A 15,160-nucleotide genomic window follows, 5' to 3' on the forward strand; every position below is an offset into this window, starting at 1 on the left:
GGTCTCATCTTTCTCAAAACACAGGTAACAAAAAAATACTGTGGCAACTATCAACTTGTGTTTCCTTACTCGGCAGGGAAAAAAGCCAACAATCCCCCTTGGCATTCCGACATAAAATATTAGAAAGTGAGAATATAGTCCAGATTGCAATCCTATTCCAAGATGGTGAACTGTCATTTACTTAAATCACTTTGTAACCAGCTCAGTAACCACAAACATATGAAATATTCCCAAATTTCAGCCATTTATTTTTTTTCATCTTTTAATTCCTATGGGGTTCACCAATTCTTTATCAGTTAACATTCTCATTGACAAAGACCAATTTATATTAACTATAGTTATATATAACATATCAAGGGAGTACATGGGAAAATCAGAACACAAGACTTCATCAGCTAAATAGAGTTCAACTCAGTTTGCTGTTACGGAGACAAACAAAATAAATACATTGAAGCATAAACAAAATATTACGCTCAGAATAACAGCATTCCAGAAGAAAACGGAAAGCTGAAGATACAATAAAGGTCTCTAATTTACAATATGTATAATTATATAATTTATTAAAATCAACACAATTCATGTACAAATATTAACATGGCAGCCATTAAGTTTGTTAAGCACTTCAAATACTGAAATGTTAAAACAGTACAACTACACTAAGCAACTTCTGCATCAAGGGATCTAATCTAGCTCACTAGTTCAGGCTGAACATTCACTCTCCGAAGTATTTCTTCAGGCATGCAAAAAACAGGGCTAACAGGTTTAATCTGTTCTTCTCCCAAAAGTGACAATCCAGCAATTCCAAATAGAGTATGAAAAGGATCTACCTATTAAAAAAATAAGAATTTATAGAGTATTACAAAATGAAAGCTTCTAAAACCCTGCTTCTGAACAATGATTATACTGGAGCCTATTGTATTCCCTTTATTTGAACATATGCTTAAAGTTTTCTGAAATAATGATGGTTTCAAATTGTGTTTTTAAACACAGAACCTGGTCCACACACTCATTTCTTGGCAATAAGTGACCAGAAATTTCTGTAAACTTGTTTTAAATCTTTCATATATTCTTAAATGACAATTATTTAAAAAGCATCCCTTCAAAGCAACACTTGGAAATACCATCCTTTCCCCCCACCCCCCTATTCCTAATTCTGGAAACTTAGAACCCTTAGAACACAAAGCAACACTGAAAATTTTAACTGTTAAATAAACAGTCACAAATATACTTGCCATATCTCCTGGCCTGTCCGCAAATCCTCCCGTTTCTTCATCTTGACATGCTAAAATGAAACTGCGCAGTTTCTCTCTGTCAATCCAATGAAGCCTTCCAATTATCTTTAGGGAAGCCAACACCCACCAAGAATAGCATACATCTGGTAACTAGGAGGAAAAAGCCACAAGTTGCCTCAATTGTACTTTCTGGTCCAAATACTGGGGGTGGGAAGGGACTCAAGGGATATACTGACAATGCAGTGTTTGAAACACTGAAATCCATAAATACAATTGCTTAGAATTAAAGATAATCACTGGAAAAGAGAAAACCAAACACTCCATTCCATAGAAAACCATGCTGAATGTTTCAGCTTCAGTACTCAGTGATAACCATCCATCTACCTTATTTTCTATTTGCAATGAATACCTAAATAAGCCCCTTAATCCAAGAATCTGGTGGTAAGGCTCGTGAGATCTATGGTACTATATGTTCCACTGCCCTAGGTAGAGCATTTTCAGTAAGTGCTGTCCAAGCAGGTACACAACCTGCTTTAAAAAAAAAAAAAAAAAAAAAATCACCCCACCTCCTCAAATCATGGTAATTAAGAAATGCAGAAGTTCCCACCTTAGACTGAATTTCAACAAGATCCCTAGGTGATTCATAGGCACATTAAAAGCTGTCCTACATTTTAAGTGCAATCCTCACCCCCAACGATCTTCTACTTATTGAAAAGCTGCCCAGGTTTTTCATTGGATCTTAACTAGAAACCACTTGTGGTTATTTCCCTACCTATTAACTTATTCAGAAATACTGAGCAAGCAAAATTAAACAAAAATACAATGACCCAGATGAAAGCATCACCATGCTCTATCATATTTTAGGTCAGGGGCTCAGCAGGCTACAGCCATTGAGTCAAATCTAGACCACAAGAATAGCTTTTAGTATGTGTAAATGACTTTTAAATATAATAGTTTTGCGACAGGAAAATTATGAAATTCGTACGTGTAACAAGACCATAGGTCAAAGCTAAAAATATTTACTACCTGGTCGTTACAGACCCAATTCAGTGTGTGTGAGAGCTAAACAAAATTGGGTATTTCTTTAAAAATTAACAAAGATTTTAAATAAAAATGTTGTAATCCAATTTTTTAAAAAAATCTTTCATTTGGCAAATCCATTGTCCTTTCCCACCCATAAGTGGGCATGGAGATTTCTGTATAAGATGCATGTGTTAATAGAAGCCTTTGACTCCCAGATATACATAATGCAAAGTAGTTAAGGTGAAAAGCTCATTATCAATTTACAAGAGCAATACTGAGATATACAAGACAAAAAAAGTCCTCACTCAAGGTTATAAAACTTAAAAAGTTAATCTTATGAAACGACAGATACCTTCTCTGGCCTTCCATTGAGTCCACCTGATGGAAGCTGTCGTTCACAAAGCCACCAACCAAGTAAATCAGAATTTACTCGATGCAACTGACTAGTAATAGCCAGGAATCCTGTGCAACAATAGATCTAAAATTACAGACATAAAGTACATGTGTATAATAGTTTTTCAACAATAACATGGTGATAAAAACTACTTAAATTATTAAAGCTCCATTTTCTATCTAAAAATTTGCTGACAGTAAGAATTGCAAACAAGAACACAATTATTTGAACAAAACCAACCACACTACTAGGATGCAACTCTGCAATGCAAGACTACTTTCACAATTTCTTCATGGCTAAAAGCTAGCTTTATTTGACAACCATTTACACATACAACATCCTCTGGCACAAGCAAACAGGTGTTGGGGATAGGTAGAGAATGTTTTCATCTGGTTAAAAACTAATTGAAAATCAAAATATATTTTTGGTAATTACAAAACTACTTATGTTTACCTGGGTCAGAGGATTTCACCAACAGGGGACTGTATACAAAGTAAACTACTGTAAAAATGCCTTCCTTAATCAGCAATTAATTCTTATGGAACATCCCACATCATATTACATTCAGTCAAATTAACTTGCTATTTTCCCAATTACACAGGTTATCCCTTCAAAACTGACACTACATTTTAATCTAGATTGATAAATTACCTGCCCAGCATGGGATTCAGAACCTGGCCTGCAACCAAATCCACCATCAAAGTTCATACATGATAAAACAAATTCGATTGCCTTTTCCACATTAATAGCATCCAGCTTCCCCTGTAAACAAAATATACCTATTAAATTCCAGAATAATCATGGAAGTTTAATCATTCCAATACAACATCTAAAACTTACCAATAGAGCCAAAGTTGCCACCGCACAAAAAGAGAATCTTGTATCGATTTCTCCTAAAAATAAAGGGATCAAACCAAAACATTACGTGTTATCAGAGGCTTCTGATCATATTATGTAGTAAAAGTTAATTAAAAACAACCTCTGCACAACTACCATGGTTAAATTTCCAAGAGTTCAGGCTTAACATGTACTTCTAGTCACCAGGAGGAAAGCTAAATCTTTAAAAAGTGATCCATAATCACTTACTTTATTTCGAAGGAAACTAAGAACTAGAAAACTGCTTTGTCAAAAATATAAGCAAATAAATTGCTTTCAAAGCCCCAGAAAGGTAACAGAAAGAAAAAGACTAGTCAATTTCTTAGAATGATAATAAACTTACCCTATTATATAAAAGTAGATTTTCACATCCCATGAAGCAGCTGGTCTCTCCTGCCTGCACTGTATTCAGCCCTAAAGCAGAGATTATCTACATTTATCAAGTCAAATACTACTCCCTCCCTCCACTCAAATATTCAGTAAGTTTGTAAAGTTTTTTGAATATTTTCCCCTTGCCAGAAAGTTTTAAAAAAACTTTACAAAGCCACCAAATATTGGGGAAAAAAGTTTCACCTACCTTATCTTTTAGACTGGCCCCCTCTGTTCCAGTTCTCCTGTATGCTGATATAACTAGCACAGTGCATGCTGGAACTTCCAGCAGACCATTAACTCCAGTTAGACCAGCTGCTTAGTGGGACCTGAAAAGATGAAAAACTTAAAAATCTCCTGGTAAGTTATTAGCAAAGCCCCCAATTCGTTGAACTTTAAAATTTGCAACAAAGCTTATTACTACAATAAACACCAAAGCAGAACATTTTTGGATTGGTATTTTGGGTGCCATGGATTAAAGGGACATTACCCCAAATATCTCCAGCAAAAGAACCATCTTCTTTCTGTAGACTCTGAACATATTCCACAACTTTATTTACATCAATAACATTAATACTATCATAGAGAGTAAGAATCTGTAACAAAAACAAACCATGGTAAGTAAATACCTCTTCAACACTGGTAAGTTTGTTCTAACAATGTTCTTCCTCAACTACCTTTTAAGTTGTCAAGCAAGCATGTCCTTTTGTTTATGTACATTGTGAACTTCTCTCAAATGTGCACTTCTACTATGCAGTCAAATTATAGATATTACCAACAAACACAAACCTTTAACCACAAAGCATTATTTTTCCATTTATAAATTGTTAACTTAGCACTCTAAGACTCATATATACTAACTTACATAGATTTTAAACCCTTATTTGTGGATCTTCACTAATATCAAAATCAAAGCTAACTCCAAGGAGGGAATTCCCTCACGGTCCAGTGGTTAGGACTTGGCGTTTTCACTGCCATGGGCCTGGGTTCAATCTCTGGTCAGGGAACTAAGATCCCGCAAGCCGCAGTTCATCCAAAAATGTAAAAATAAATAAAAATAAAAAAATTTAAAAACTCCACGGAAAACAGCAGAGTTGTGAAATGACAGAGTATAAACAGGGAACCACAGGCAGCTTGGTATTTCCAGATATTAGATGAAAAGCAAGATGAGACTAGAAGGGAGAAAATGGCCAGGCCATGGAGAGAAGCAAATGCCATGCAGAAGTTTGACCAATACAAGAAACAGATGGAGGCTTCTACACATGCGGTAAACAGGTTTCGAGCAGTTTACGTAATCCATTATGCTATTTGCTGTTCTCTGAATAATGTTCCACGTGACAATCTTCAGAACATACTGTTTTCTATTATCAGACAAGACTTATGTAACGTAATCTATTGGTATAGAATAGGTCATGCTGTCTAATAAATAAAACAGATTTCAGTGGCTTAACTTCAAAGGATTTTTCTTGCTCAAAACAAACCAACCTAACTCCACTGAGTGATTTTCAAATATTTACATATACTTAAGATAAACATAATTACCATCCAAGGTCTCAGTGTAATTTTATAATTTACATCAACTTTGGATTCAGCTAATACATGCCACCACATCATTGACCTTGTAGAACATATACTTCATTTAAAAAGATGAGTAACTTTTTAACATAGATACTGATTTTGTCACGTTCCTGATACCTAGTTTCAATTTCCCCACTCTCACGGAAGACAATACATCACCAAGACTGCTGAATTTTTATTAGTATTTACCTGGACAGCACTAAGAGTGTACAAAAGATGAGGATCATGTCCAATACTAGCACTTATTCCACCACACTCGTGTTGACAAGACTTAATAAATGTCAGAATTTCTTCTCTATTCATGCGATGTAGCTGTCCCATGAGATCCATAACAGTCAGACCCCAATAGATGCCACTCATTCTCAAATATTCAGACATACAGTATTCCTAAAATACAGAATTACTTTAATGCGTCAGTTTGAACTGATGCCAGGTTAAAGATATTGAACACATGAAGCTAAATAGTCATGGTGTTACATGGCCCTAACTCCATAGCTACAAGGTTATGGGAATTCATCAATACTAGATTATTTCCCAACATGGTAAATTTCAGCTCTTTGTATCCTACAGGGGAAAATATTTACTTCCAATTAAGTTGTTCATTTAATTTTTTCTAAGATTTTCCCACAGAGGAAAACTGGGAACACCATTCTTCAAGGTTAAACTTTTTCAAGGTCTCAGCGTAATTCTAGAGCTTAAGTGTTATCTCACATCACTGTAAACTCAGGTAATACATGCCAACACATCATTGACCTTGAAAGCATTACCTCAACTACAAAAGTAAATCTATTCCGTGCCTCAAAATTCTTACAAATCTGGGTAGGAAGGGAAATCTACTTTGTCTGCCAAGGCCTCTAAATAAGTGTTGGTAAGGACCATGGTTAATTCCACTGCCCCTCAACCACAGATACCAGTGCTTGGCACACAGAAGTTGGATACGATTTTTAAGTAACATGGGCCATACTAACCTGCTTATTTAGAATGGCCAACACCTTTAAAAATAAACTTTTCAACATAAAAGTATACATACGTAATCATCTTTCTTTGAGCCATAGGATGCTATATAATCTGCATGCTTCTCCACTAATAGGGTGTCGGGTGCATCTGACTTGATAATAACATCCTTCTGCGGTGTGCCCTTTCACACAAAAAGTGATTTCATAAATTTTTATCTTTTCACGTTTGACCCCAGAGCATATATTCAATACACATTTGAATTCTGATTTCATCTTGCCATATAAAAACTTTCAATTTTAAAAGTATCTGACTAAAAAAGAACTAAATCCCTCATAAAGATGCAGGTATTTTTCAGGTCTCAGGGTAATTCTAGAGCTAAAGCAGAAATAATCAACTTTAGATTCAGAATACATGCCAGCTCATCATCGACCCAAAAAATTACCTCCATCTTCATCTTTCTTTGCTTATCTTTCACTTAAAGAGTTAAGTAAAATAAACATACACTATCAAACTTTACGAATTTAAGACAACATATGGCTTACATGTGGCAAAAAGTTGAAGCATTAAAATAAAAATCTTGCTAGCCCATAATTTGCAGTTAAGTTCTTTAATGAGATTTTATTAATCCTAGAAACTTAGGTTTCAAAGCACCTTCCATGTATCCCAAAAGTTATTTATCAAGCAAACAGTCCCTTTAGCCTAATCTTCTCCAGCTTTAGTTTTAGTTTCTACAAGCCCCCAGGTGATGAGGATGCTGCTCTAGTTCTTATTTTTTAAGTAGGTCATGATCACTACCAATAAGAACAAAGCAGTTAATTTCCTTCACATCCCATTCATATTTACTAGGTCAAGCCCATACTATTAATAATTATAAAAATTCTGAACCATATATTCATGGCCAAATGGAAGAAAATATATATGTACATGTATATATAGAAGAAAAAGAGAACTACCCGGCTTTTTTGAGAGATTAAGAAACCGGGTCGTTGAACCCTGAGGCCCCCCGGATAGGAGGAAGTCTGGCCGCATGTGCAGCCACGAGATCTGCAGAAAACGCTAAGTAATACTTCACCCTGTCTCTGAGTCCTCAAAAAACCTTCCAAGGCCTGTGTCTTAACTCAACCATTCTCCAATACTTAGAAAACAACCCACTGGGGCCTGAACTGCTTAAACATTAGCCTACCCAGTCTCCTCCCGACTCATCTACACAGCAACCCAATACACGTCCACACTCACCATGTCTGAGAGCGAAAAGAGAACTAGGCTCGTCGCTGGGCGGATTTAGGCAGCAAGCGCCTGCGCAGAGGCATCCTTCAGGTCCCCCCCGCGCCCGACATAGCTGTCCACACTCCCGCCTGAAGGAAGGAGCAGTTCCGTGGCTGCCCTAGGACCTCACCGACTGCTCATAGCTGTCCTCGCTGCCTGCGCCTAAAGTCTCAGGCGCCAATTTTCCCGTCTCGTAAGGTCCGCGGTTTTGTCTACAAGGGTTTTAAGTAATGTGTAAATACCTGAATAACTTTTAAGAAATCGTTTATTCTTGAGACTCTTTGAACTTTGAAGATCTGCAATGGCTGGTAATTAATAGAGTTGCACGTAGTTAAGTGTTCAATAAATGTTTTTGAGTGAATGTTAATGAAGTGTTCACATTCCCCTCCTGTTTGCCTTGGCCATTACGGCCGACTCCCTCACCTACTCCCCCCACTTCTTTAGGAAGTACTAATATCTGAAATATTTGGAACTGAATTTTCAACGAAGAAACACCCATGTGCCTTTTATGAGCTTTCCACGGAAATCGGATTTACTAGGTGTGTTAACACAGCTGTTTTCAATTGTGCTTTCTTTAGGACTGTCATACTTAAGCATTTTTGAGCACCCATTAGAAAATAATGGCACCACACATCCTTGCATTCAGTAACGATTTAGAGAAGGGTTCCTGACACAGTGACATATGTGGGTTATCAGTAATTGAGAGAATGCTGGATCTACTGTGATGATAGATTTCATTATTTCGCCCTGTAGTTCTGTTGATATTCGCATTTCTAGCTTGAGGCCACTTTATTAAATGCATATAAGTTTAGAATTATCTATTTCTGCTGAGTTGAGCCTTTTATCATTACGTGATGATTGTGTCTAGCCCTAATAATTTTTATTTAAAAAAGTCTGCCTTGTTAAATAGTGTCAACGAAAAATTAATCCGTTGCTCCAAGAAAGAAATGGAAATTTTTTTCCGAGCCAAATTTGAGGATTATAACCTGGGAAGACCATCTCAGAAAGCTTCTGAGGACTGTTCCGCGGGTTACAAGTGAAGGTACAGTTATATGTTTTTTGAGGCAAAGGGCTGTACATCAAATGACATATTATTGACAGTTTACATAATCCAGATCTAAGTGTCATCGTGGTAGGTCGTATGACCCCTTACAAGATCAGGAAGGAATGTTATCTTTTAAGGAGCTGTCTTGTTGATGCTGGGAGAATGTTGCTCTTTATGGTTGAGCAGGTATTCCTGCTGATGGGGGAGGTTTGGTGATGCATAATGCAGATACACAATGCACAGTGGGGGCAGAGTGGAGGCCAAAGGACAGAGAAGAATATCTTTATGTTTAAAATTTTCTTGTCTTGCCTTAAAATATGAATTTTATTTCACAATAGTAATTTCCCCAGCTTTCTTTTGCCTCGAAATGAGATGGGAGAGGAGTGTTGTAGAGTGAGAAGAACCAAGGCAGAGAGGGAGAGGTCATGTCTCCTGGGAAAAGTAATACTCAAAATAAGAATAAGACAAGCATCCGATCCAAAATATAACATTCAGGTCGAGGCAATAACTGCTGAAGTAATGAAAAGTAAGCCTCTCTTCCTACTTTATGAATTCATTCATCAAATATGTATTGGATGCCTAGAATGTGCCAAATATTATTTATTCTAGGTTTTGGGGGTACAATGGTGAGCAAAATGGAAATATGTATAGGGAGTATCTGTTCTAGCAATTCTTGGAATTACATTCAGCAATTCTATTTCTAGCTATTTATCCTACAAATATACTCCCTTGGCTATGAAGTGACATGTGCCAGAATATTCATAGCAGCAGTCTTTGTAATAGCAAAAAATAACAAATATTTTAACCATCAAAAGGTGAAATAAACTATGGTGTATTCATTATGCAGCCATTAAAAGGAATGAGGAAACTCTGCAAACATTGTTGTGGAAAGATTTACAAAATATGTTAAGTGAAAACAAAAACAGAATGTACCAAACGATGTACTGATGTGCCATATGCTACTACTATCTGTGTGGGAAACAAAGGGAAAAAAATATATGGATATATTTGGGAATGCACAGAACCAAAGCAGTTACCTACTGGAGGAGAAATGGGTGGCTGTGGACAGGATTTAAGGAAAGCTTCTCACTGAGTACTCTGATACTTTTGAAACTTGGTATGTTTTACCTCTTCAAAAAATAAAAATATCTCCCCTCCAAAGAAAAGTAGCTACATATATATATATATATATACATACACATATATAAAACAAGTTCATCTCTGCCTCTAGACCTCCACTGTCCAATATAGCCACATGGAGCACTTGAAATGTGACCACTCTGATTTGAGATGTGTTGTAAGTATAAAATACACACCCCATTTCAAAGACTTAGTAAGAAAAATAGAAATATCTCATTAATAATTTAAAAGTATTGATTGCTGAAATATTTTGGATATATTGGGTTAAATAAAGTATTTTCTTAAACTTAATTTCATCTGTTACTTTTTACTTTTTTAATGTGACTATTAGAAAATTTTAAATTACACGTGTAGATCACCTTATGTTTCCATTGGACAATGCTGCTGTAGTCTATGAGTCTTATGAGAGCTGTAGTGTCTGTTTTGTTCACCATTTCATGTGTTACACATATCATTTTGTAAATAAAAGGATTCCTCTTTACCTACAATTTTGTTCAAAGACCATATTGTGACTGACTACAACTATGAACATAGTTTCATTAGCATTCAATATCTAAACTGTTTCTACTCTGGTTTAACATCTTTATGTCATGGAATAGCATTTCCAGGGGACAACAGTATCATATTTTACCTAAGATGCCACTGACTATAAGACACATCGCAATTGCAAAGACATCAAAGGTAGAAAAAAATAGCCAATGGCTATTAACATAAAACTTACCCAGATTTCTGAGATGTTAAATAAGGAAAAATATGCATTTTGGAATCAATGAAGCATAGTAACTGAGTCATTTTTTTAAATGAAGTATATCTTATTTATAATGTTTCAGATGTACAGCAAAGTGTTTCAGTTTTATATATATATTATTTTTCAGATTCTTTTCAATTATAGGTGATTACAAGATACTGACTATAGTTCCCTATGCTATACAGTAGGTCCTTTTTGTTTACCTATTTCATATATAGTAGTGTGTATCTGTTAATGCTGAACTCCTAATTTATCTCCACCCCCCTCTGCCCGCTATCCCTTTGGTAACCATAAGTTTGTTTTCTATGTCTAGTTCTGTTTTATAAATAAGTTCATTTGTATCATCTTTTTAGATTCCACATATAAGTGATATCATATGATATTTGTCTTTGACTCACTTCACTCAATATGACAATCTCTAGGTCCATCCATGTTGCTGCAAATGGCATTATTTCATTCTTTTTTATGGCTGAGTAATATTCCATTGTGTATACACACAAACACACACACACACACACACACGTATACATTTTCTTGATCCATTCATCTGTCAGTAGACATTTAGGTTGCTTCCATGTCTTCACTATGAGTCATTTATTTCTGAAATAGCAAATGTAGAAGCAAGTATTACATGCTCCATGCTGCATATTACACTTGTAAAATTATATTACCTTCTATATATTTTATGACATCCCTGATTTTTTTTATTCCTCCATTTTTGGATTCACTTCAAGCAAATGAAATCTTGTCTAAAGTCTTAGAATTGCAGGCCTTCTTAACTAAGTAGTTCCAATAATAAAAGGAACTCTGATAAGAAAGATGCAGGTATATAAGGACTAGAATTCTGGAGCGATTTAAGAGAAACTTTTTAAACAAAGTTGTAGATGAAAAACATTTTAAAATGTAAAATCCTGTCCAAGGGACTTCCCTGGTGGTCCAGTGGCTAAAACTCCGTGCTCCCAGTGCAGGGGACCTGGGTTCGATCCCTGATCAGGGAACTAGATCCCGTATGCCACACCTAAAAGATCCCACATGCGGCAACAAAGATCCCGCGTGCCACGCCTAAGACCCCCTGCAGCCAAATAAATAAATAAATATTTTAAATAAATAAATAAATAAAATGTAAAATCCTGTCCTTTAATTATGAACTATAAAAAAGAGCTTGATGCTTAAAAAAAAAAAGATACATTGAGACATCTAGGTTTTAAGATTTAAGTTGGTTGCTAGAAATTGGTTTTAATATATTATTGGTTCCCTCCTTTTTTAATGAGTTAAATAAAATTTTTGACATGTATTCACTTTATATTTATATGCGTCATGATTTTACCATTTTGAAAATTATACATTTCCTTAGATACCCAAGTACGCTTAACAGATAGAGCTAAGTAAACTGCATTGCTTGAGAATGGCACCTCAAGATCTACCCAAGCCAAGGCAGGTCTTTTCTTGCCTCTCACAGCCACTCCACAGCCTTAACTTTTTTGGCCTCTATTTATGTAGGTTTTGCCCTCCTTACCGATTTTTTTTTTTTTCACACCTCCTTACCGATTTTGTTTATTTATTTTTTTATTTATGGCTGTGTTGGTCTTCGTTTCTGTGCGAGGGCTTTCTCTAGTTGCGGCAAGTGGGGGCCACTCTTCATCGCGGTGCGCGGGCCTCTCATTATCGCGGCCTCTCCTGTTGCGGAGCACAGGATCCAGACGCGCAGGCTCAGCAATTGTGGCTCACGGGCCCAGTTGCTCCGCGGCATGTGGGATCTCCCCAGACCAGGGCTCGAACGCGTGTCCCCTGCATTGGCAGGCAGATTCTCAACCGCTGCGCCACCAGGGAAGCCCCCTCCGTACTGATTTTGTGTCTTGTTTTTGTTTCTGCTTCAGGCACAGTTCATAATTTAATCTCATTGGTGGCAATGATTGAGACTATGTTTTTATGACCCACTTGGTGATCTCTGTCTGCTATAGAAGTCTATTCTCTCATGGGTGAGAAATGACAGAGAATCTGGTTTATTCACTCTTGTCTATGTGTGAGAGCTCTAATCAGTTAAGAATTTAAAGCCCACTGGAAAGAAAAACAGCTTTGAGATCTGGACTGGTGAGTTTATTTTTGGCCTGTGACTGAAGTTGTAGATCTGAAACTTTTAAGTTCTCAGTGTGTCTGTTTGTCTATAATTGAGGAAGGCTTTGACCTCTTATTGCACATCTATGAAATACTTTCCCACTTCTGAACAGTGTAAACTAATAAATCAGATTATGCCTCATATTAAGGAACTCTGTTCTGATTAGTTTATAGAGATAAATAGGCACTTATATAAATGGGTTAGTCCCCAAATTAACAGAAAAATTGTAAAAATTAACTTCTAATACTTTGAATGAGCTAGACTTTAAAGGAAAACAATCATTCTGATAAAAACTACTAGCTCAAAAAACATTTTTAAAAATTCAAGTTCACATAGTAAGATGAATCTTTGGACAAATTAGGTTTGTAATTTGGGTTAAAGAAAAAAACAGCTATGTGTCTTTTTCTCTAATTATCAGTATAATACAAGTATAGTACTATATGTTTAAGTGCAGTTTATTTTTAAATGAAGAGACTAATTAGTCTGGATATCCTAAACTTTTTATAATGATTTATTGGTCAAATTAGCTAACTTAACACCTAAATGAAGTTTAAGATTTTTGAAAATGTAATTTTGGGTTCCACCATATTGAATCATAAGTCTAACAAAATTTGTTTATTCCAACAGTAATTATGTTTTGAATTATGTCAGATTATAATTTCCATGATCTTTAGGAAATGTAAAACCTTCGACTGATATTGAATTAATTAATGAATAATCAAATATGCCTGGATTGTTTCTTGGATAGAATATTAAATCATTGATTATCGAACATAATTGTAAGCTTATATACTTTTGTTTCTTACTTTGATATGCTATGGAATAAGTTACATTTGGGTCAAGTTAATGAATATGTTTCTTTTTGCCACTTCAAGGTGTAAAGGGATATGCATAGCTGTATAAAGTTGTGTTAATGTTCATGAGCTTTGCTAAAATGTTCGTGTGTGAAAAACAGTTCTCAATGACCTGCTTCCCAGCTTTCTCTGAAGTAGAAGTTAGTTTCTACAATTAAGTCATAATAATAAGGATTATTATATCACTAGAGTTGGACCAATAGTGATAGAGAAATACAACTATGTATGTGTTTTTATTTTTCAAGAGAAAATGAGCAGTTTCGTTCCAAGTATCAGCTTGTTCTAGAATATGAAAAAGCATTGTGAAGGACAAAACTTTAGGAAAGTGAATTTTATTTGCCTTGGTGTGTAATACCTGAATCTGAAAAAAACTGGAAGGTGCTAAAATTTTGGCAAAGTTCACTCAGTTTTATGGGGCTTGCTTACTTGGTTTACTGATTGACCCCTTCACCAAAGGTAAAAGGTTACTCTTTACCGTCTGCCTACATAGCAGAGATTTTGTCTTACAGAATAAATTTTCTGTGTTCTATGTGTTGAAATTTTAATACCCTTAATTATTTTAAAAAAAGGAACAAAGTTTCCTCATTTGAGAAACAAAGTTCCGTATAATCATGTTATATTTTTCTGTTTATTTTTATTTATTGTCCCTTTAATTAAATAGGTAAACAAGTGTTCTTTCTCAGGTACCTATAATCCTATCTTAAGTGATCAGATCATCTCTGACATCTCTTGATTTTGCCTTCTCGAGGTTAAATCTTGAATTTAGAAAAATAAAAATTTCAGGATATATTTTACATCTAAATGTATCTTTGAAATTTCCTGGAAGAGAGGGATTGGGAGGCTGGAAAATAAAAAATCTATTCTTTCACCTCATAAAAAGAAAGATATTAGAAATAATTGTTTATTTCATGTGCCCCATATTTCTTATTTACCAACACTATACTATGGGAGCTTTATAGAAAAATTTGGTAAATATTTCAGATCGACAGCCTTCCATAGCTTAAATTTGTATAGGTAAAATGTTATTAATATAAATATGTCCAAAATTGTATACTTTATGAGAAGGCCCTGGAGATATGTCAATTCTCTTTGTTTCCCTCAGGGGAAATAATGGTTAAATTCTTATGAAATAATTATGCACTATGCTGTAATAGAGATTTGAACTCACTTCCATTCTGATATTATTGGGTATCTATACAACTTTCAGTCTTGGTCATTACAATGGACTGAATGTTTCTGTCCCCCCACAAATTCATATGTTGAAATCCGAATCCCCAGTGTGATGGTATTAGTAAGTGGGGCCTTCAGGAGGTAATTAGGTCATAAGGGTACAGTCCTCATGAATGGGATTAGTGCCCTTATAAAAGGGACCCCAGAGAGCTCTCTCACCCTATTTCTGCCATGTTAGGATAAAAGAAGTTAGAAGTCTGCAACACAGAAGAGGGCAGGGATCTTGATCTTAGACTTCCTAGCCTCTAGAACCGTGAGAAATACATTGTTGTTTAAACCACTCAGTCTATGGTGTCAACTGAAAAAAAATTTACAACAGAAAAACTGCGAGT

At 35.5% G+C, this 15,160-nt stretch overlaps 1 protein-coding gene and 3 non-coding genes across 4 annotated transcripts; all 4 read right to left on the minus strand.

The window, feature by feature from the left end:
- On the minus strand, positions 1 to 6,634 carry RABGGTB (Rab geranylgeranyltransferase subunit beta). Its single transcript, XM_061186434.1, is given in 8 exon segments — positions 1 to 827; positions 1,233 to 1,382; positions 2,608 to 2,733; positions 3,301 to 3,411; positions 3,490 to 3,542; positions 4,385 to 4,490; positions 5,662 to 5,859; positions 6,503 to 6,634. Coding segments are annotated over 8 exon segments (1,017 nt in total). The 3' UTR covers positions 1 to 686.
- Positions 5,442 to 5,513, minus strand: LOC133089284 (small nucleolar RNA SNORD45). The gene has a single exon (XR_009700658.1). It is a non-coding gene; the product is annotated as a small nucleolar RNA SNORD45 (small nucleolar RNA).
- On the minus strand, positions 6,144 to 6,226 carry LOC133089285 (small nucleolar RNA SNORD45). Its single transcript, XR_009700659.1, has one exon. It is a non-coding gene; the product is annotated as a small nucleolar RNA SNORD45 (small nucleolar RNA).
- A 147-nt stretch (positions 6,635 to 6,781) lies between the features above and the next one.
- LOC133089286 (small nucleolar RNA SNORD45) lies at positions 6,782 to 6,860 on the minus strand. Its single transcript, XR_009700660.1, has one exon. It is a non-coding gene; the product is annotated as a small nucleolar RNA SNORD45 (small nucleolar RNA).
- Between the last annotated feature and the right edge of the window lie 8,300 nt (positions 6,861 to 15,160).

The sequence above is a fragment of the Eubalaena glacialis genome, chromosome 3 (genome assembly GCF_028564815.1).
Source record: "Eubalaena glacialis isolate mEubGla1 chromosome 3, mEubGla1.1.hap2.+ XY, whole genome shotgun sequence".
NCBI lineage: Eukaryota > Metazoa > Chordata > Mammalia > Artiodactyla > Balaenidae > Eubalaena > Eubalaena glacialis.